This window comes from Sinocyclocheilus grahami, unplaced genomic scaffold (genome assembly GCF_001515645.1).
Source record: "Sinocyclocheilus grahami isolate Dianchi unplaced genomic scaffold, SAMN03320097.WGS_v1.1 scaffold745.1, whole genome shotgun sequence".
Taxonomy (NCBI): Eukaryota; Metazoa; Chordata; class Actinopteri; order Cypriniformes; family Cyprinidae; genus Sinocyclocheilus; species Sinocyclocheilus grahami.
The window spans coordinates 199,888-222,909 of NW_015505924.1; the positions used below are offsets into that span (position 1 = coordinate 199,888).

The 23,022-nt window shown below is 33.9% G+C and overlaps 1 protein-coding gene across 1 annotated transcript in view; it reads left to right on the top strand.

The window, feature by feature from the left end:
- LOC107560824 (WD repeat-containing protein 70-like) overlaps positions 1 to 23,022 on the top strand; it is a 77,333-nt gene that overhangs the window by 14,951 nt on the left and 39,360 nt on the right. Inside the window, exons 8-10 of the mRNA XM_016245092.1 lie at positions 2,612 to 2,765; positions 11,672 to 11,868; positions 18,038 to 18,212. Of these exons, the coding sequence (XP_016100578.1) occupies positions 2,612 to 2,765; positions 11,672 to 11,868; positions 18,038 to 18,212 (526 nt within the window). The remainder of the gene's footprint in view (positions 1 to 2,611; positions 2,766 to 11,671; positions 11,869 to 18,037; positions 18,213 to 23,022) is intronic.

A 23,022-nucleotide genomic window follows, 5' to 3' on the forward strand; every position in this document is an offset into this window, starting at 1 on the left:
AGACCGGTGAGTGGTGCAGGTGTCGCGCATTCGCAATTACTCCACCGGCCTCGCTCCGTTCCCACGGCTCTCGGCCCCGCCCCTCTCGTCACAGCTAGTTTTTAACCGCACACTCAAACGCTCACGAAGCGTGTTTAAGGAACTGGAAGCAAGCAGAATACGGCTGTTTCTAAAGCACGCAGCGCCATCTGCTGTTACAAACTAAGCTCAGAATCGATTCCAGAGACAATCACGATGCATTCAGAAAATCTCAGAATCGATGCATAATCATTTCTCGATTCCTGTTGAATCCTATTTTTAAAACCATTGCGATATATATATATATATATATATATTTTTTTTTTTTTTTTTGCATTTTACATTTTCTTGTTGTTTATTATAATTAAGCACATTTTATCCCCTAATTCCCATTAATTTAATTTAAATAATGTAAAAAATATTACAGTGTTTTTATTATTTAAATTGTATAATAAAAAATAAACATTATGGTAATATTTGGTGCCTTTAATTTATGCTGATGTAGATAAACATATGTAGTGTTTATAATTAATAAATTAATTAAAGGAATAAAGGAATTAAAATAACTTTACAGAGATTTCTATTATAAAATAAAAATATTTTACATGCAGAAAAAGAGAAAGTTTTTTTTGCATTTTGTCATTAATAATTATAATTAATTACAAAAACATATATTACAATATAATATTATCAAAATTATTTATTATTTATTATTAAAATAAACATTATGGTAATATTTGATACATTTATTTTATGCTTATGTAGATAAGCATTTGTAGCATTTATAAGGTTTTACAGTAATGAAAATCTGAAGAGAATAAAATTATAAAATTATATTTTACATTTAAAACTCTTGCTATATATATATATATATATTATTTGCATTTTACATTTTCTTGTTATTAATTATAATTAAAGCACATTTTATCCCCAGATAATCCATAAATTTATTGCAAAAATATAATAGAACTCACAATTTCCATACAAAGCCTATTTTAGATCTCTGTCGAATCAGCTAAATGCAGCCAGATGCTGGGTATTTTTGTTCTTGTCTTTTGTTTTTCCTTGAAATCCTCCTGAAAGTGGAACCCAATTGTCTCGAGATATTGAACTCTAATTGGCTGAGCCCGAGTGTGATTTACTAAACCTCCACGGCACATTAACGAGTTCATCAGCACAGGTACGGTGGCATCTTTTTACCAGCAGACGGCGAGCAGAGCGGCCAAAGAAAACACGCGGCCCATGTGGAGCCCATAAAGCCGGTGACCCGCAGAGGGTTTACAGCGGACCTCTGCCTCTGATGACCGTGTTTTCTTCTTCTCTGCGCTCTCTCAGAGTCATTGACACCGTTTACAGCCTCTCCAGGACAGCAGCGCTCAATCTGACTCTATTTGTGCTCAATTCACTCTCAAACAGAGATGATGAATCGCTTCCAACTGGACTCCGTTTGCACAGATCATGCTGTGTTATCTTGTGCTTGTTCTGCATTAGCACAGCTTATGTGCTTGAACACGGCTGCTGGGTCACATTACACACCAGAACATGAAGAACGAAACCAAGAAAATTGAGACTTTTTAAAATACTTTATGCTTTTGTTGTTTTAATGACAGAGAAGCACGTTCTCACCGTTGCTGGAATGCAAAAACACTGATATATTATTTAAATTGTATTTATGCATCATGGTAGTGTTTGTAGTGCAGCTTTTAATTTATTTAAATAAAAGGTAATTGCATTAAAGTGATGAGAATGAAGGAAAAGTAAAATGTCGGATGAACTATGACATTTTTAAGCATTATTTTGGACATGATCTTGATAGGTTTAATGAGATTCTCCCAGTTGATTTCCGTCTTTGATTATTGATGCTCATGACCAGGTTTGGACCTACAGAAAGTGCCTTCCCGGAAGAAAAAATTACTGTCTTTTTAAGACCATTAATATATTTGAAATTATTTTTATGAAAATTAAGCACATTGTCAAAATTAAATAATTTTTTAATGAATATTTTAAATTATTGTAGGAATATATTATCACACCGTATATATATATATATATATCACACCAAAGTAATACAATAAAATATTATTTAAGTATTAACCAGTCTGTCTATTTGAAGAAAATACAGCCTTATTATTACCATTAATATTTTCTATTAAGCAAAATAAAATTTAGATTTATTCTTAATTTGGGGTGAAATTATATATATAAACCAACTTTATATTTAATTATAATTTAAATATTTGTATTAATTATTTATATATAAAATATTTATACTTAAAAATATATACTTGTATCGATTAATTTTGTGTTGGTGCAGTCTATGATTTTATGTAGTTAAAATGAAGGCATTAATACATTATAGTATAAAGTAAAATAAAAAAGTATGCTTTTAAATATTTAATAATAATTGCTATACTACTTTTACAATAAATGCTGTTTTTTTAAATTGTTTTAATAAAAAAATAATATTTAAGTTGGCTATTAAATTATTTAAAAAAACATCTATCTGACCAATCCCTGTAATAACAAAACTGTGATGTGGTCTCTTTTATATCGATCATATATCATATATAATATCGTGTGTGTGTCATTGCAGTCATCAGATCAGGTCTCTGCAGTACAGCGTCACCGGTGACGTCATTCTGGTGGTGGCGGGAAACTCGCAGGCCAAAGTCCTGGACCGCGACGGATTCCAGGTCCTCGAATGCATCAAAGGAGATCAGTATATTGTGGACATGGCCAATACCAAGGTAACTTTAAAGACACATTTGCATGTAGAAATCTTAAAGTAGGGCTGGGCGATTTGGCAAAAAATTTAAATCTCGATTTTTCCAGAGTGTTTGACCGATTCTTGATTTTTTTTACGATTTTTAACTAGTCAACTTGTAACTACAACATGATTCAAGTAACTTTTAACAGTGTGAACGTAGCCTGTGTGGAGGAAGCCAGTGTTGCGCCAACAGATTTTTTTGCAGATGTTAAACAGTTTTTTGTAGCTTAGAGAAATTCAACAGAGCATCGTCGCTCAGTAATAATATAGAGGGGTTCACTGGTATAGGATATTCAATCATTATTGATAAGATAATACACACCTCATTCCCACATCATATGAAAAAAGGATCCGAGTTGTTGGTCAGGACATTTATCACAGAAGGGACTAAAGGAGGAGTCGATACGATGTCTTTTGAGAGGGGTCCAATAAGGTCTGTGACAAAAATTAATGAATCATTTGTTAATAAACGTTATATAAACTAGTTTGTGATTGTAGCCTACTATTGTTGTTGTGCTTTTCAATTAAGAATAGCAATGAATCCACCTTTCAAGCATGTGTTTTAGTCTTAAAAAGTGATAGGTGTATCGATGTAAACACAACAGACAATTCTCTTTTTTTGTGAAACGTGATGCCAAGATTGCGAAAACGAAAGCGTCCGAAGCCCTGTTTATATAACGCAGCAAAAGAGGAACTCCCGTTCACAAAATTCAAATCACAAATAATGCTGATGGGGAAAAAAACGGGTTGAATGTTAACCACTTTTGTTACCACATACCTATAAACTATGATAACAGAAAAACTATTCATCAGCATGCATTGATTAATACTAAAAATGTATATTATAAGAAAAGGTTTTCTCAAGTAGAACAGTGATTTTTAGCTAAAACTGTGGTCCGTGGTGATTCGTAGAATGCAAGTCAATGGCTGCCGGCACTTTTAGAGTCAAAAAAGCATATGATTAAACACAAAATTAATCCCCGTGGCTCCTGACAATATATTGAGGTCTTATGAAGCGAAGTGAACGGTCTGTGCAAGAAACTGAACGTTATTTATTACATTATTACCTGTAATCCAGAGCCTGACACACTGGGAAACCTGATTCTTTTCCTTCAGACAGTTCACTTCAATCAACTGGTTCAAATAAACGATTCACCAGTTTGTTCACATAATTACTCGATGACGTTACGTATATGCAATTATATTATTAAAGCACTCGATGTGAAATGTGGCTATTTTACATCTCTAGAGCGTACAAAGTGAATAAACAAGTCTTCTTTAGCTCACATTTTTACATAAACCATGAGAAGCCATAAAAACGTTCACTTCTCTGCTTCATTCAAGCTCTCAGTTCACACATGCGCATATCAATGGCTTATTGGTTCGAGTTGAACTGTTTCCTCAGTTCAGTGACTGCTGGAGGAACTGGAGAACTGAATGATTCATTCGTCACAGGATCAGATACGCCGCTATTTTGGCTCATTTCCAGTCGGAGTGACTGTCAGGCGTCTGAAAGCGAGTAACTAGTAGATCTGTGCTGCTGGAGAAGTGAACTGATTCAGACGCTTCAGTCCGATTTGGTGAACTGGTTCAAATAGTTCACCAAAAAGAACCGGTTCAAAAGAATGATTCGTTTGTGAACCGGACATCACTTCAGACAGTTTGTCTGAGGCTCTGGATTACAGGTAATAACGCTGTAAATAACGTTCAGTTTCTTGCACAGACCGTTCACTTCGCTTCATAAGACCTCAATATATTGTCAGGAGCCACGGGGGTTAATTTAGTGTTGTCTGTATATGCTTTTTTGACTCTTAAAGTGGCAGTAGCCATTAACTCACATTTTACCAGCGAAAAGGGCTCTTTTTGAGTGAACTATCGCTGTTGGAGCCATTTCTTTTTCTATTTTCATATTTTGGACTGATTTAATCATTTGAATAGAATTAAGTATGGTTGATGATGATTATTTGTGTATTCTGTTTATCTGAGTTTTTGCTTTGAATGTTATGAATTTATGAGTGGAGACTCTTATTATATCATTGCAGTTCTATTCTTTAAAAAAAAACTTTTAGCCCCTTTTAGACTTGCACTCTATTCATTTAATAACGGCTTTTCTTCTCTAATCTTTTTGTTTTCTATCTTCTTGTTTTCTTTTTATTTATCATACAATTAACAAAAAGCAAAAAAGGCCTCTAACACTAGCTTGCTCTATTCTATCTGTTTTCTTTTTATTTATTATATATTTAAAAAAAAAACTTGCTACATGTACTACGTTAAGCTAACTGAGACTTATTATAGCACATTGCTCTTTTGTTGATTTTGAATGCTTCCATTGTCCTGATTGGATAAAAGCGTCTGCTGAATGAATAAATGACTAAATGTACATTTGCTGCTATAATCCCTTTAATTCTAAGGGTCAGAAATTGACAAACCAGTATGCATCTTATAGATGCTTTTTGGCTGATTTGCTCTCAGTATCTGCTCTGCTTGTTCACATGCTTGGGAGTGTTTGTCAGTTCTCATGGTCTGTGTTTGCTGCATCTGGACGCTGTTTGTTGACTGAGGCGTAATGAGGTGTACATGAACTACATCAGAGAGGCCAGCGCACACTAAATATTGCACCTGGTCCTTTGGCCCGTCCGCAGACACACTGTCCCTCTGTAATCAGTGTGTGAAGCGCGGCTCGCGTCACTAATGTAGTGTGTCGGCACGCCACAGTCGCTGCAGGACAAACTGTAATTAGGTTTGGGTTCGTTATGTACCATAGCGAGTGCATTTCAGCATCAGACATAAATATTGTTTTCTTCAATCATTGTCAATGCCTTGTTTTGCTGTTGAAAGATGCCAACTGGACATCCATAACAGAAATACTTGAATTCAGTCTTTTATTTTCATAGTTATTACTTCCACATGCGAGCACACTTGGCGTACACTACAGACACACTTGTATACTATTGTAGTATTTATTAATATTACTTCTTTTTTTTTTTTCTTTTTTTTTTTAGTAATTTTTTTGTGTTTTTTATGTTTTTATGGGGGGGTGCATATAACTTACTGCTCACCAAGGCTGCTTTTATTTAATCAAAAATACATAAAAAATTGTAAAATATTATTGCAATTTAAAATAATGGTTTTCTATGTTAATCTGTTGTCAAATGTAATTTATTTCTGTGATTTTCAGCATCATTACTCCAGTATTCAGTGTCACATGATCTTCAGAAATCAGTATAATATGCTGATCTGCTGCTCAAGAAACATTTCTGATTATTATCAATATTGAAAACAGTCGTGCCGCACAATATTTTTGTTGAAACTGAGATACATTGTGGTAAGTAATATTTAGTAATTGATATTTCTACTCATTAAGAACACATTAAAGACCTTTATAATGTGACAGAAGAATTCTATTTCAAACAAACCCTGTTCTCTTGAACTTTTATTCATCTGTGAATCCTGAAAAATAAAATGTATCACAGCTTCCACAGAAATTTGAAGCAGCACAACTGCTTTCGACATTGATGATGATAATAATAATAACAGCCATTATTAATAATTGAGCGCTAATGATAATTCACCTTTGCATGACAGGAATAAATTATAGTTCAAAATATATTCAATAGAAAACGGTTTTTAAATCGTAATAATATTTCTTTTAAACTTCTAATGTACTTTTGATCAAATAAATGCAGCCTTGATGAGAAGAAACGACTCTTTCAAAAAAAAACAAAAAAAAAACACAACTAATAAAAAAAATAATATAATAAATTAAGCTAAAAAATAACTCATTTTAGTACGTCAACTTTAATACTTATTTATATTTTATTTCATTTAGCACAAACAATATTTAATAGTTTTTGTAGGTATTATTAGCGGTCAGTCATATCGCGTCTGTGGTCAGTAGCTCCAAACAAATCATCTTTTGTTTCCCGTTTAGTCACTGACGGACAGAAAGCAGTTGTGATGCGTGATCCGTCCTCAAACTATGTGAGGAAGGAGCCAGATATCTGCTCTGAATTAGTGTTTCGTATCCCATGAGGCCATGAGGCCAGTGTGTGTCCTTGGACGTCGTGAAGGTCAAGTGAACAAATGCTGCAGAACATATTTGTGATGGCACGCTTTAATAATGCAGCATGTGCTCATCACTACAGACAGCTTTATTTATTCTCTCAGAATGACTTTATAAAAGCCTTCTGATGCATTTCCTGTTCTTCGATTGGACTCGTGTCTACATTAACACTTTAAAGTCAACATTGGAGACATGTTTTCTTCTGTAGAGTGTGAATGTGAAACAGTATTCATTCATTAGGAAGTAAACATTGTTTTATTCATGTTAGGCTGATATTTATTAGTAGTGGTGTTTAGTAAGAAAGATCTACATTATTCTAAAGTACCATTAATCATCCATAGTAAGACCAAAAAACACATGTTTTGACACATTGACGTTGATTCAAATTATTTATTGTAACTTTATTTAGATATTATTTTTATGTATGTATGTATTAATATGATTCAAAGTATTCATTGGAATTGTGCAAATGTTATCTTTATTTATTAACATGATTCAAATTTGATTCGTTTGTGAACCGGACATCACTTCAGACAGTTTGTCTGAGGCTCTGGATTACAGGTAATAACGCTGTAAATAACGTTCAGTTTCTTGCACAGACCGTTCACTTCGCTTCATAAGACCTCAATATATTGTCAGGAGCCACGGGGGTTAATTTAGTGTTGTCTGTATATGCTTTTTTGACTCTTAAAGTGGCAGTAGCCATTAACTCACATTTTACCAGCGAAAAGGGCTCTTTTTGAGTGAACTATCGCTGTTGGAGCCATTTCTTTTTCTATTTTCATATTTTGGACTGATTTAATCATTTGAATAGAATTAAGTATGGTTGATGATGATTATTTGTGTATTCTGTTTATCTGAGTTTTTGCTTTGAATGTTATGAATTTATGAGTGGAGACTCTTATTATATCATTGCAGTTCTATTCTTTAAAAAAAAACTTTTAGCCCCTTTTAGACTTGCACTCTATTCATTTAATAACGGCTTTTCTTCTCTAATCTTTTTGTTTTCTATCTTCTTGTTTTCTTTTTATTTATCATACAATTAACAAAAAGCAAAAAAGGCCTCTAACACTAGCTTGCTCTATTCTATCTGTTTTCTTTTTATTTATTATATATTTAAAAAAAAAACTTGCTACATGTACTACGTTAAGCTAACTGAGACTTATTATAGCACATTGCTCTTTTGTTGATTTTGAATGCTTCCATTGTCCTGATTGGATAAAAGCGTCTGCTGAATGAATAAATGACTAAATGTACATTTGCTGCTATAATCCCTTTAATTCTAAGGGTCAGAAATTGACAAACCAGTATGCATCTTATAGATGCTTTTTGGCTGATTTGCTCTCAGTATCTGCTCTGCTTGTTCACATGCTTGGGAGTGTTTGTCAGTTCTCATGGTCTGTGTTTGCTGCATCTGGACGCTGTTTGTTGACTGAGGCGTAATGAGGTGTACATGAACTACATCAGAGAGGCCAGCGCACACTAAATATTGCACCTGGTCCTTTGGCCCGTCCGCAGACACACTGTCCCTCTGTAATCAGTGTGTGAAGCGCGGCTCGCGTCACTAATGTAGTGTGTCGGCACGCCACAGTCGCTGCAGGACAAACTGTAATTAGGTTTGGGTTCGTTATGTACCATAGCGAGTGCATTTCAGCATCAGACATAAATATTGTTTTCTTCAATCATTGTCAATGCCTTGTTTTGCTGTTGAAAGATGCCAACTGGACATCCATAACAGAAATACTTGAATTCAGTCTTTTATTTTCATAGTTATTACTTCCACATGCGAGCACACTTGGCGTACACTACAGACACACTTGTATACTATTGTAGTATTTATTAATATTACTTCTTTTTTTTTTTTCTTTTTTTTTTTAGTAATTTTTTTGTGTTTTTTATGTTTTTATGGGGGGGTGCATATAACTTACTGCTCACCAAGGCTGCTTTTATTTAATCAAAAATACATAAAAAATTGTAAAATATTATTGCAATTTAAAATAATGGTTTTCTATGTTAATCTGTTGTCAAATGTAATTTATTTCTGTGATTTTCAGCATCATTACTCCAGTATTCAGTGTCACATGATCTTCAGAAATCAGTATAATATGCTGATCTGCTGCTCGAGAAACGTTTCTGATTATCATCAATATTGAAAACAGTCGTGCCGCACAATATTTTTGTTGAAACTGAGATACATTGTGGTAAGTAATATTTAGTAATTGATATTTCTACTCATTAAGAACACATTAAAGACCTTTATAATGTGACAGAAGAATTCTATTTCAAACAAACCCTGTTCTCTTGAACTTTTATTCATCTGTGAATCCTGAAAAATAAAATGTATCACAGCTTCCACAGAAATTTGAAGCAGCACAACTGCTTTCGACATTGATGATGATAATAATAATAACAGCCATTATTAATAATTGAGCGCTAATGATAATTCACCTTTGCATGACAGGAATAAATTATAGTTCAAAATATATTCAATAGAAAACGGTTTTTAAATCGTAATAATATTTCTTTTAAACTTCTAATGTACTTTTGATCAAATAAATGCAGCCTTGATGAGAAGAAACGACTCTTTCAAAAAAAAACAAAAAAAAAACACAACTAATAAAAAAAATAATATAATAAATTAAGCTAAAAAATAACTCATTTTAGTACGTCAACTTTAATACTTATTTATATTTTATTTCATTTAGCACAAACAATATTTAATAGTTTTTGTAGGTATTATTAGCGGTCAGTCATATCGCGTCTGTGGTCAGTAGCTCCAAACAAATCATCTTTTGTTTCCCGTTTAGTCACTGACGGACAGAAAGCAGTTGTGATGCGTGATCCGTCCTCAAACTATGTGAGGAAGGAGCCAGATATCTGCTCTGAATTAGTGTTTCGTATCCCATGAGGCCATGAGGCCAGTGTGTGTCCTTGGACGTCGTGAAGGTCAAGTGAACAAATGCTGCAGAACATATTTGTGATGGCACGCTTTAATAATGCAGCATGTGCTCATCACTACAGACAGCTTTATTTATTCTCTCAGAATGACTTTATAAAAGCCTTCTGATGCATTTCCTGTTCTTCGATTGGACTCGTGTCTACATTAACACTTTAAAGTCAACATTGGAGACATGTTTTCTTCTGTAGAGTGTGAATGTGAAACAGTATTCATTCATTAGGAAGTAAACATTGTTTTATTCATGTTAGGCTGATATTTATTAGTAGTGGTGTTTAGTAAGAAAGATCTACATTATTCTAAAGTACCATTAATCATCCATAGTAAGACCAAAAAACACATGTTTTGACACATTGACGTTGATTCAAATTATTTATTGTAACTTTATTTAGATATTATTTTATGTATGTATGTATTAATATGATTCAAAGTATTCATTGGAATTGTGCAAATGTTATCTTTATTTATTAACATGATTCAAATTTATTGGAATTGTATTCAAATTTTTGTTTTTTTATTTATTTGACTCAAACGTTTGGAGTTTTTTTTTTATCCAGATTTTTTAATGCATTAATATAATTCAAATTATTAATTAGAATTTTATTCAGATATTATTTTTATTTATTTATGTATTAACGGGATTCAGTTATTTATTGGAATAGTATTAAGTGTATTCATATGATCCAAATTATTTTAATTCAGATTTTATTTCTATTAATTAATTTATTAATTTATTAATATGAACCAAACCTTTGGAATTGTATCCGGATGTATTAATATGATTCAAATTATTTATTGGAATTATATTTATATTGTATTTATTTGTTAGTGGCTGGAATTTCATTCAGATGTTATTTTTATTTATTAATGTTTTTTCAATTATTTATTGGTATTTTACTTAGTATGTATGTGTTTGTTTATTTATGATTCAAATTATTTGTTTATTAATTTATGGGTCAAAGACGTTAAGATGTCCGCATCAAAATAAATGTACACAAGTTTATAAATGTATGTGCATGGAAAGCACATTAAATGTAAGAATCGTTTTTTAAAATCACATTTAAATGTTTTTCTTTTAAATAAAGTAACATTTATGGCAGTTATCCAGTCAGTAAATAAATCTGATTCAGTGAGTCATTTGTAAGACTGGTCTTTTTGACCAGTTCAGGAAAAACTCAGTCCTTCGTTCAAACATATTTTAGGGGTTTTAGAATAGCAATTTTTGCTGTGATTTAAAAAAAAAACATATTTAAGAATTCAAAAATATTAAAAAAAAAAAATTCTTGAATTAAAACCGCAAATATTGCGCTCCAGTCAGAAAGTGAGTCTGATTCAGATTCAGGGAGTCTGTGTTTTTTTTTTTTTTTTACCAATTCAAGAATCTGTTCATAAAAATCAGTTGTTTTGATCACATTTCAGAGTTTTTCTTCAGTTAAAATAACAATTCTGGCAGTAGTTTTGTCATTAACTGATTCTGATTAAGGGATTTATTTATTTATTCAAGAATCTGTTCATAAGAGTCATTTATTCATATAACATGGTCTGATTCAGCGAGTCATTTGTCAGACCGTTTTCTTTTTTGACCAGTTCAAGAGTCCTTTCACAAGAGTCTGTCTTTTTGATCGCATTTTAAGTTTAAAAAAATTAAATTAAATTGCATTTATGGCAGAAATTTTGTCAATAGATGCTGATTCAGACTCACAGCCACTTTCCACTTTTTTCTTTGTTCATAAGAATCAGTCATGCTGTATGTTTTTTCTCATTTGCAATAATGTAATGTATTTTGTCGCGCTGCTGCAATAAATGCCGATACGTTCAGCCAAATGCATTTGCAATGTTTTTCTTTTTGCGATGTTTGTGTTCACAGCCTCCAAACTACAGGCCTGTGAAATTTTCTATGCGTGTAAACCTGCATCAAATCATGCCCTCGTTGTGTTCCCCTATAAAAGCACGCTGGTTTTACTGTGCGTCTGAACCGTGGCGTTACAGATATGGCTGTGTTTTATTCAGTGCTAATATAGATTCTGGAAGTCGTCGCTTGGCAAGCAGCGGCGCATGTCTCAGGCGCGTTCAGAGGAGGAGGTTTAGCTTGAGGAGCAGCTGCAGATGTGAGCCATCCCCGGCGGGGCATTATATCAGTGCTCAACGGGGGCCACATGTGTCCTGTGATTGTGTTGGGGTTAACAGGGGCCTTGCAGGGGTCGAGATGGACTCGGCGCGGCGCTTTGGTGTGATTACCGTCCTGCTCTCTGTAGATTACACTGACAGACTGACACCATCGGTTCTTCTGGGTTCATAGGAAGGATGAACCCGAGCGGCAACCTCCCGCTCTCTCTCGTGAAGCCAACATGGAAGTGACTTAAACTGTAATTCATCGACTAGCCGCTAGAGGCTGGCTGCAAAAGAGATTCAGTCCCATAGACTCCCCATGTTAAAACGCCCAACTTTACAGCAGAAATAAATGTGTTTACAGCCTGGTTCAAAAAGTGCTTTTGGTCTATATAGTTAATTTTGCCCTTCATGACAACTGTGAGGGCGGTGATTTTTTTTATAACTCATCCGTTTAAATTATATTAAGCCTTAAAGTTCTGCATAATTAAGGGCGTGGCCACTTGAGTGACAGGTGGATTGCCGCTCCTGACACTGCTGTCGCGCTAGGTGGGCGTGGCTTCAGCAACCAGCTCCCGCCTCTTTGCCCATTTTCGATTATTCGGGAGTGACGCGCTGCCAAGATGGTGTTTTTGGATGTTTTATTCAATTCAAGTTTATTTGTATAGCGCTTTTCACGATGCAAAAGATGTGTCTTTAATCTAGATTTAAACAGAGAGAGTGTGTCTGAACACCCAACGTTATCAGGAAGGCTATTCATGACAAGGCTTGTGAATACTGGTATTCTACCACCCCCTATACATCTTGAGAACAGATTTGAAGCATTAATGAATGTGGGTGAGGAATCCCCAAATGTGATTAAACATGGATCGGATCAGCCAGCAGCTAACATCTCTACTAACAGACACTCAAGGTCGAGCAGACAGCGGCTTTCAGCTCAGAGCGCAGCCGAGCCCAGGACTCTGATAGTGGGCGACTCCATTATCAGAAACATCAGTAGCAGAAATTCAGCAACTTTCTGCTTTCCTCAAGCAACAGTTTCTGATTTGAACAAGGAACTTGGGAAAATTCTAATGAAGCACAAGACTGCAAATCGAATCATCATCCATGTGGGAAAGAATGATATTCGGAAAGAGCAGTCAGAACTCCTAATTTTTCTTTTATGCCAAAAATCATTAGGATATTAAGTAAAGATCATGTTCCATGAAGATATTTTTTACATTTCCTGCCATAAATATATCTAAACTTAATTTTTGGTTAGTAATATGCATTGTTATTTTTAATTTTTTAATTTTAATTTTTTTTTTTTGCATGTTCACACTGATGTTAAAATGACATTTTCTGATTTGTGACATTACTTTTTATGTACTGCTAAAACACTGCTGGCCACTTTCAGAAGTTGTAGTGATTCTTTCTTTTCCAAGAAATATAATTGAAATTGCAATATCGTATCGCATATCAAATATCGCATTTTTTAACAAGGCCCTAATATAGAGCATATGAAGAAGAGTCGCAGTAGATATTTTGCATCTTTGGCAGAGTTGTGACCCGTTTTCTGATGTGAAATGTGGTAATGTGTGTGAACGTGAGGATGGATTGGCGTCAGGGTCACGTCTGAATGGGTCGCCCCTCACAGAGTGAGTGTTGCGTGTCGTTCAGTGCACTCTCCACTGAAGCACAGCGCACTGACGATTAAGACCATTCCCGTTTAATTGCTCCGAGCCTTTAAAAGCCCATTAATGGAAGCAGCGTTTATTGTACACACCGCTCTCGGCCCCTGAGAAACACGAGCAGCTCTTCATAATCAGTGAGCTGTTAAACACACGGGACGCTTTCATTCTGTCCTTTATTTCCATCCATCTGGGGAAGTTTTCCAGTGTACTATCTCGCAGTGGGATCCGTCTGATTGTGAAGGGGCCCCATCAGGAGCGTTAGGGGCCGCTTGCGTTCAGTCTGAGCTGTTTTTAAGTGGTTAGTCTGTGTAAATGTGTGCTAGGCATATTTGCTGTGTGTCTGTTTAATTCAGCTTCTAGTGTAGTTTTAATAAGTACTTTTACTATTTTTATTAATATGTTCAGTTATATTTAAGATGTTTAACAAATTAAAAAAAAATGTTTTTTATCATTTATTTATCAGTGTACTTCGTATTTATAAATGTTTTTATATTATCTATACATTTTATTTATTAGTGTTGTATGTATTCTGAAACGTATTTATTTTATTAGTTTATTTTTCATATTTTTTTATATTTTAAGTAACAATTTATAAATATTTATTCATTTTATTTTTTATTTATATCTATTTTATTTTTTATTGTATACAGTATAACTAAATATATATATATATATAAACAGGAGGTATAATTCTATATAATTTTTATTTTGTATATTATTAATTTTATTGTATTTATTTAGGATTATTTAAATAAAATTAAAACTATTTTAAACATGTCTGTGTGTGTATGTCAGTGTCACAATATATTATGAATAATGTTATAAAATATAATATTTTTTATATATTTTAAAAGACAAGACACATGAAAACAAATTTTAATTCCTTAGCGGCACTAAACAATATTATGGTAAAATGTATTTATTTGAAGTTTTTATATTTATTTATAATTTATTTAAATGTTATCAAATAAAATATATGTATAATATTATTATTATTATATTTTTAAATATTTTAATAACTTTATATTATTATTATTATTTTATTTATTTTGCATGCTATAGCCACATTTCTAAAAAATTATAATAGCAAGACATATGGAAACAAAAAAAAATTAATTGGCAAGGGGACTAGTTTATCCTGACCCATTCCTGTCTGGTATTGTATGAATTCAGCAAGCCTATATTTGTACAATGAGCTGCACAATTCATTGTAAGCACATCATTAATTTATGTGCAGTGTCCGTTCATAAATATATGATGTGTTTTCGGGGAAGCGGCTTCATAAATCGCAGTCAGTGCTAATTGCAGACGACAGTGTTAATGCTTGAGACTCGCTGCGCATCACGGGAACGGCTGTTTATCTCTCGAGTTCAGATGCTTTTGTAACGAGAGCCGTGTGTTTCCATGACGACCTGATTGCTCACCTGCTCCTCCTCCATGAGATCAGGTGCTGCCATCTGTGCCACTTATTTGCCATTTATTTCCGATTTAATATTTCAGTTATTAGATATAATTGTATAAATACATTAGGGCTGTCAGTCGATTTCACAGGATGTGTTGAATAATTAATCGAATTAATCGCTAATTACTCGAAATAAAGAATGCATAAGAAGTGCATTCCAAGGCACTCGAATCCTATTCAAAAAGTTTTAAAAAGCCTTTATTTCATCATGGCTATAAGTTTTAAGAACAGGTGACAAGTGCACACCTACTCGTTGCGGCTATTTTGCCTTCGTCAGGGTGTGAGTTACAAACACAATCTGAGTTCATTTTGAGCAGCAATTAATTAGTCAAAAGTTTATCCTGACCCATTCCTGTCTGGTATTGTATGAATTCAGCAAGCCTATATTTGTACAATGAGCTGCACAATTCATTGTAAGCACATCATTAATTTATGTGCAGTGTCCGTTCATAAATATATGATGTGTTTTCGGGGAAGCGGCTTCATAAATCGCAGTCAGTGCTAATTGCAGACGACAGTGTTAATGCTTGAGACTCGCTGCGCATCACGGGAACGGCTGTTTATCTCTCGAGTTCAGATGCTTTTGTAACGAGAGCCGTGTGTTTCCATGACGACCTGATTGCTCACCTGCTCCTCCTCCATGAGATCAGGTGCTGCCATCTGTGCCACTTATTTGCCATTTATTTCCGATTTAATATTTCAGTTATTAGATATAATTGTATAAATACATTAGGGCTGTCAGTCGATTTCACAGGATGTGTTGAATAATTAATCGAATTAATCGCTAATTACTCGAAATAAAGAATGCATAAGAAGTGCATTCCAAGGCACTCGAATCCTATTCAAAAAGTTTTAAAAAGCCTTTATTTCATCATGGCTATAAGTTTTAAGAACAGGTGACAAGTGCACACCTACTCGTTGCGGCTATTTTGCCTTCGTCAGGGTGTGAGTTACAAACACAATCTGAGTTCATTTTGAGCAGCAATTAATTAGTCAAATAACCATCACCTGGTCGTTCTACACAGGACAAACAGTAGAGAGGATTTCGACGATTGCATATCAAATACAATATAATCATGTATAAATAAACTTAAATATGTATAAACCAGACTCCACAAATCAATGTCTGTATGTACATAGTATACATTTCTTTTAAAAAACCACACAAGATCAACAATATAATACTTCCAGATCTGAATTCTTATTACAAAAAAGGTACTAGGTCTAATTCCCCATTTAAGCCTGTAAGTTTAGTTGCTTTCAGTATATAGACTCTCTGTAAAAGCTTATTGACCCTATCACCTCTTCTTATTGATCTGGGGACATTGATCCGATTATCTTCAATCTTCTATATGTCGCTGCGCTCTTGAGATCTGCTCATCCGATTAATGAATGATTATCCCATGAATTATTCTCTTGGACTCTCATTTCTCTCAGCCGCTCTTAAACTGCATTTTCTCCACTTTTCTTCACTTTTAGTTATTATTTACTGCGGGAATGTTTCTACAGCAAAGAAACACAACACCAGACACCTTCACTGTGAAAATGATGGCAAGCATCTTGAATTATGCGTTAATGTTTTTCAAAGTTGGAAACTGATGGGATTTTTTGGCACCTTTTCGGTCTGTAAAGTAAAGTGTGTTAGTTCGGAAAGTTGAACTTGTTGACGTCTGTGCTAGTGTGTCAGCTGTTTATCTGATGGTTAGCACTATTTTTTTATTTAATATTTTATTTTATTTACAATGCATAATTGTGTTTTATTTAAAATAAAATATATATTTTTTATTTACAATATTTTAATTTTTATTATAAGAATAAAATAAATAATTAAAGAAATAATAATAAAATAAAATGTATGTTAGTTAATTTTATTAAAAAAATAATTTAAATGGTAAAGTAATAAAAGTGATTTTTTTAATTTTATTATTTCATGTTACCCTGTAAAGCCTGACATATTAAACACTAGTCAGATTTTGTTTTGATGTATGTGTTTTTGTTTGGAAAGTTGAACTTGTTGACATCTGTATTAGTGTGTCACATATCATTACATTATTGTATTTTATTTAAAGTAAAATAATAGTTTTTTTTTCTATTTACAGTATTACATTATTTGCATTTTATTTTTGTAAGATAATATATGATATTATATATATTGATAAATATTAAAATCTGTTTTGTTTTTAAATTAAACAGTTGATTTATTTACAGTATTACATTATTTGCATTTTATTTTTGTAAGATAATATATGATATTATATATATTGATAAATATTCAAATCTGTTTTGTTTTTAAATTAAACAGTTGATTTAACCTTATATATATATATATGTGTGTGTGTGTGTGTGTGTAAAGATGCAACAAGTTTTTCACATCTGGATTTGGGGATCCTCTGCCATTCCTCCTTGCAGATCCTCTCCAGTTCTGTCAGGTTGGATGGTAAACGTTGGTGGACAGCCATTTTTAGGTCTCTCCAGAGATGCTCAATTGGGTTTAAGTCAGGGCTCTGGCTGGGCCATTCAAGAACAGTCACAGAGTTGTTGTGAAGCCACTCCTTCGTTATTTTAGCTGTGTGCTAAAATTTTAGGGGGTCTGAATACTTTCCGTACCCACTGTATATATATATATATATAATATACACACACATAAATACAGTTTCTTTTTTGTTTTTAGTTTGGAAAATTTAACTTGTTGACATCTGTACTAGCGTGTCACAACAGTTTATCTGATGATTAGTACTTTATTTATTTATTTTTATTCACAATATTTACATTTATTTAAAATAAAAAAGTTTTTTATTTACAATAATTGTTTTATTTTAATTAACATGAAAAATGTTTTTCTTTACAATATTTAAATCTGTTCTTTTTTTTCTCTTTTGTTTTCTTGTTTCAAAAAATAAAATAAAATGTAAATATGTCAAATACAGTTATGTATTTGTTTAATTAAAATGTTAGTAATTTTTTGAATCCGTTCTCGTCTCGTTCTCAGGACGGTGCGGACGTGGGACTTGAACTCGGAGAAGAAGCACAAGTCTGTGTTCAAGCCTCGATCGCAGCAGGGCAAGAGAGTGATTCCCACCTGCTGCTCCTACAGCCGTGACGGCAAACTGATCGCCGCCGGCTGCCAGGACGGGACCATCCAGATCTGGGACAGGAACCTGAGCGTAAGTGCGCCGCTTCGTCTTTATCTTTACGCTGCGCTGTTATCCTGGAGGAGACACGGGAAGTGAGACGGCTAATAAAAGGCTGCTGTTCAGCGTCACGCCAGTGTGACCCAGGGGTCAGAGGTCAGAGGTCATCAGAGCGGTGCTGTGTTTTACTGCGTTTACTGTGGTTCTGCTCAGCGTGGGTGTCCCGACTGCCTCGTCTCCAGCCTGACGGGGATGAATAGGGCAGGAGGGACGCTGATTTGTTGCTGTTTGTTTGGTCAGGACGTCCCGCCGGTGTGTGGTCTGAGAATATATGAACATTCTCCAATCTCCACTTCAATATTCTATTCTCAGAATTTAAGTGTTAATTTATGAGAGAGAGAGAGAGAGAGAGAGGCTGTGTATGTAACAGTGGAGCTGTGGCTTTAATTGCTTTAGAAACAATGATGTTACCAGCTCCTTGTTGAGAAAGACAATGTAGCTCTTGAGCGATTAAGCTGTTTTATTGAAAAATTGCAGGGCAGCGCTGAGAAGTTTGTGTTGCTGAATGTCTGTGTGTGTGTGCGTGAGATTCAGTGAAGACAGTGCATTAGTTTAGAACTCTTCAAATTTTTATTTTTTAAATGTAGAAAGTGTGTTAATTTGAGCAATGATAACCTACCAGCAATGTTAAGATAATTGTATTATATTAGAATGACTACATTACAATATAAATGTATTAGAATGAGTACATTATTATTTATGGGCTTAAAAACAAGATGCAAACAATCAGAATATTGTACCTGGTGGGGGAGTGCCCAGCGTTAACATGAAACATATGCTGTTACCGATATTGTACTTGGGGCCGGATTTACCTCATATCCGTGACGTAGGCAAAACAAATTTTTTAGCCCCCCCCATCCCTATTAATATATAAGATTACCACCCCAGCAAACAAAAATATTTCGTAATCAGTGGAAACCCTTACGTTGTTTTCTATCGCAATAAGTACTTGCGTTCAGTCAGTAAAGATCAATTGAAGTTCTTCATTTGTTTGAGAACTGAGAAAGACCATTCCGTTAATAAGCTCCGGCGCCGTGGCCACATTACCACTTCGGGAGTGCATTATTTCTCTAATGATTTTAACGGTCTGGAGTCACATCCACACCTCAAGACATTGTTTAGATGATTTATTTCAAGACATCTGTCACGTTTCCGTCCTGAAATCTCGTGTGTGTTGAACTAATTTCTTATGCACCTCATAAACCTTCCTTTGCAAATTCCAAAACGTCATTTTAGAGCTAATAAAAGAGGCTTGAGCCATTGATATGCACAAATTTTTTAGTATTAGAGAGAGAGAGAGAGAGAGAGAGAGAGAGAGATTAAGTGTGTGTGTGAATACCTGCGTCTGTGCGTTTCTCTGCAGTGTTCAGCAGCAGCATCTACTAATAGCGAATCTGTAAGTTGAACTGCTTCAAGAACCTAAAACCTAGCGTTTTAGCTGTGAAACTATTTTATTGATAAATTCACGGGGCAGCGCTGACAACATGTTTCTGTCCACGTCTCTGCGTGTGTGCGCGAATGCGTGTCTGTAATGTGTGTGTGTGTGTGTGTGTGTGTGTGTCTGAGAGAGAGAACGGGAGAAAGAAAGCATGATTTCCGTACATAAAAAAAGGTGGAAAACACGGAAATAGGCTAGTTGTCATTTTTTAACCCTATTGTTTGTTATATTTATTTGCTCAATGTCTTCTGTGGTTTTGGTTCTTTTACTGTTGTAGATAGCCCATAGTATAACAAAAAATATTATATATCTCTTCATTGTGTTTGGGCCCCCCTGGACAAGCGAGCATAGGCACGTGCCTAGAATGCCTATGCGTAAATCTGGCCCTTATTGTACTGTGGTGCAGTTATGTGGAGGCCCTCCATAATGCAGAGGTCAGCTGCTGCTCTGCCAATAGTTAGAAATGTCCCTATAGTATGCAGTGTTTAATAAACAGCTGTTTTTACTAAATTCTGTTGAGGTGAAATTCAGTGCAGTCCTGTATCTTGATACGCATCGTATCGTGACTTTGCTGGTGATGCACAGCCCTATTAATCAGTAATAAATGAATCAAATGGAAGTGAGCTCATCACTGCTCTGTGTAGTTTGGCGTGTGAGGAACGTTCTCCTGTGTTCACATTCAGTGTTTGTGCTGGAGAAAGTGACTTTGTGCTGTTTTTGAGCTGGATTTGACTAATACCACAGACTGAGTGAAAACAGATCACGGCACAGGCTGCAATTATATGCACAACAATAGTCCAGTGTTAATCACAGTTTGGTCAAATTATGCTAATATTTGACATATAATACCCGATTTATTATTTTATTATTTTACAGTTCATATAATCAGCTGATAGTTAAGCAGTAAATTAAACAGGCTTATCATTTTTTAAAAAGGAATATAAATGTTTTCTATTATATTTCTATTATTAGATTATTATTTTATTATAATTTTTTGTATTATTTAATATTATTACAATACAAAATAATGATACTACTACTAATAATACTAATACTACTAGTACTTCTACTACCAGAGTTGGGTATAACACATTACTGTATTCTAATTACTTTTCCTGATAAGGCAGTAACGTAATGCGTTACATTTTAAATTGATGTAATTTGATTACAGTTAACAATGTCAATAAAATGACGTTACTTAAGTTACAAATGCAGTGTTAAGAAAAAATATGCAGTAAAATGCATTTTAAAATCATGTTTTGCGCGTCAGTATGCCCTTTAATAAATCACCGGAGAATGCGAGTTAAAATGCAGACGAGTCCTACAACATTTAGATGCAATGAAAGGTTGCATATTTCTAAATGTTGCACTCGATTTCACATATTTTAGTCTGGCATTATAGTTTGGGAAAAGTTCAACTAGTAAATGTGTACAAGTTTGTCACAATAACACTAATATAAGTAAAAATAAAGACTCATCAGAATGAGATCGGATTACTTTATCAGAGAATATTTGTTTTCGATATGACTTCATTTAAAAGCAGATACATCAAGCTAACTTTAGATATGTTTCTCATGTCTGTGTGTCAAGTATTCGTTCATTTTATTGGCGCGTTTCAGAAAGATTTTCACAGAGACTGAGACGACTGAAAGCGCACCCTGTTTATTTTCTTTATTTTACAAAAGCACAGGGTTTTGTTTTTATTATGAGTGTATGCAAATAAAAGTAGACCCTTTACGGTTTCAAATGGTGTATTACTCTTATCTGTACGATCAAAAATGACACAACATTTTAAAACCTTTTGCTGTTGTCAGGAAAACATTCAAGTGATCGTTTAAGTTTCTGTTTTGATACTTAGACCTATGTAATTTTTCAGTAAATATTAAATTACTGAAAGAACTGTGAGTTTCACTGTGCAGTGTATTTTTTAGGTTTGATAAATTGAAAAAGTAAAGTAATTAGTAATCTGATTACTTTTTAAATGCAGTAATCAGTAATGTAATCAAATTACAATTTTAAAGAAGTAATTAGTAGTGGATTACTTTTGAGTAACTTACCCAACACTGACGACGACTACTACTACTGCTACTAATAATAATAACAATAGAAAATGTTAATATAATTTTTCTGTTTTCTGTTGAAATATATTTACAGTTTAAGCACATTTAAAACATTTGTTGGTCATTACATGGCATCCAGTGTAAAATCTAGTCCTGAACAGAAGCTATTTAAGACCAGCTTTATTTTATTTCATTACATTTAATTGTATTTCCATGGTAGCTGACATGTCATTAGACCATAAACAATTTTTTTTATAAAATTTTATTTTACAGCCGTTAAAAGCACACTCATGAACTAAGTGTCTTATGAGCCACATTTTAGGTTCATTGCACTCTTGTGTGTTATTGTTTAAAGAAATGAACGAGAATCAATGAGCCAAATTGGGGGGGGAAAAGTCAACAACAAGGCAGTTTATTTGTTTATGCTTATTACATAAAGCAGTACTTTTTTTGCTGTGAAGCTTGCAAACCTTAGAATGAATTCTAACCGGAGAATAGAACTTAGTAGTAAAATGATGCCTGTAAATGTTGCATTTTTCCTTTCTTGTTTGCTAAATGTCTTGAGTAGCATTTAAAGTCACCTTCCTCTTATTAATTTCCAGCTGAGGTCATTGACATATGTGATGAGAAGTGTGTAGCCATGTCTCTTAGCAGGTGAAAAGTCGTTGTTTCAGCCGACTTCAGATTGTAGATTTTCGGCTCTTGACCCCTCAGCGGACGGGACTCATTGGCTTTGACATTGATCTGTTTATTATCAGGATCCCAGAGGAAATAAGCAGGTGAGAGAGAGAGATTTTCATAACGTCATTCACAGCTGTGCTTTACTGTATTGTATGGCGGTAATGAAAAGAGCTCTAGGAACTCTTCCGAAAGCAATTTTAATAGATTGAGTAGGTGTCGTTCAGTCACTCAGAATTGTTGTTGGTCTTTTCCCATGACATGGCCACTTTGATGGATGTTATTGCCACATTCTCCACAAACTTCATTCCCAACAACCGTGGAAAGTTTACATCAGAGTTCCTCAGCGAGTGAGTCGAGCCCCAAAAATGAGTCTCAGATCTGTTCTGAGCTAAAACAACAATGCTGATTACCTGAATACTAAAAATAAAATACAGCTATAATTATAGATCATATAACAATAGATAAAACATTTGTATTGTTTTATGTTTTATCAACTCTTGTTTTTGTATTATGTATGTAATAGACATTTATAATACAAATATTTAATAGAATATAATTATGTAAGATATATATATATATATATATATATATATATATATACAGT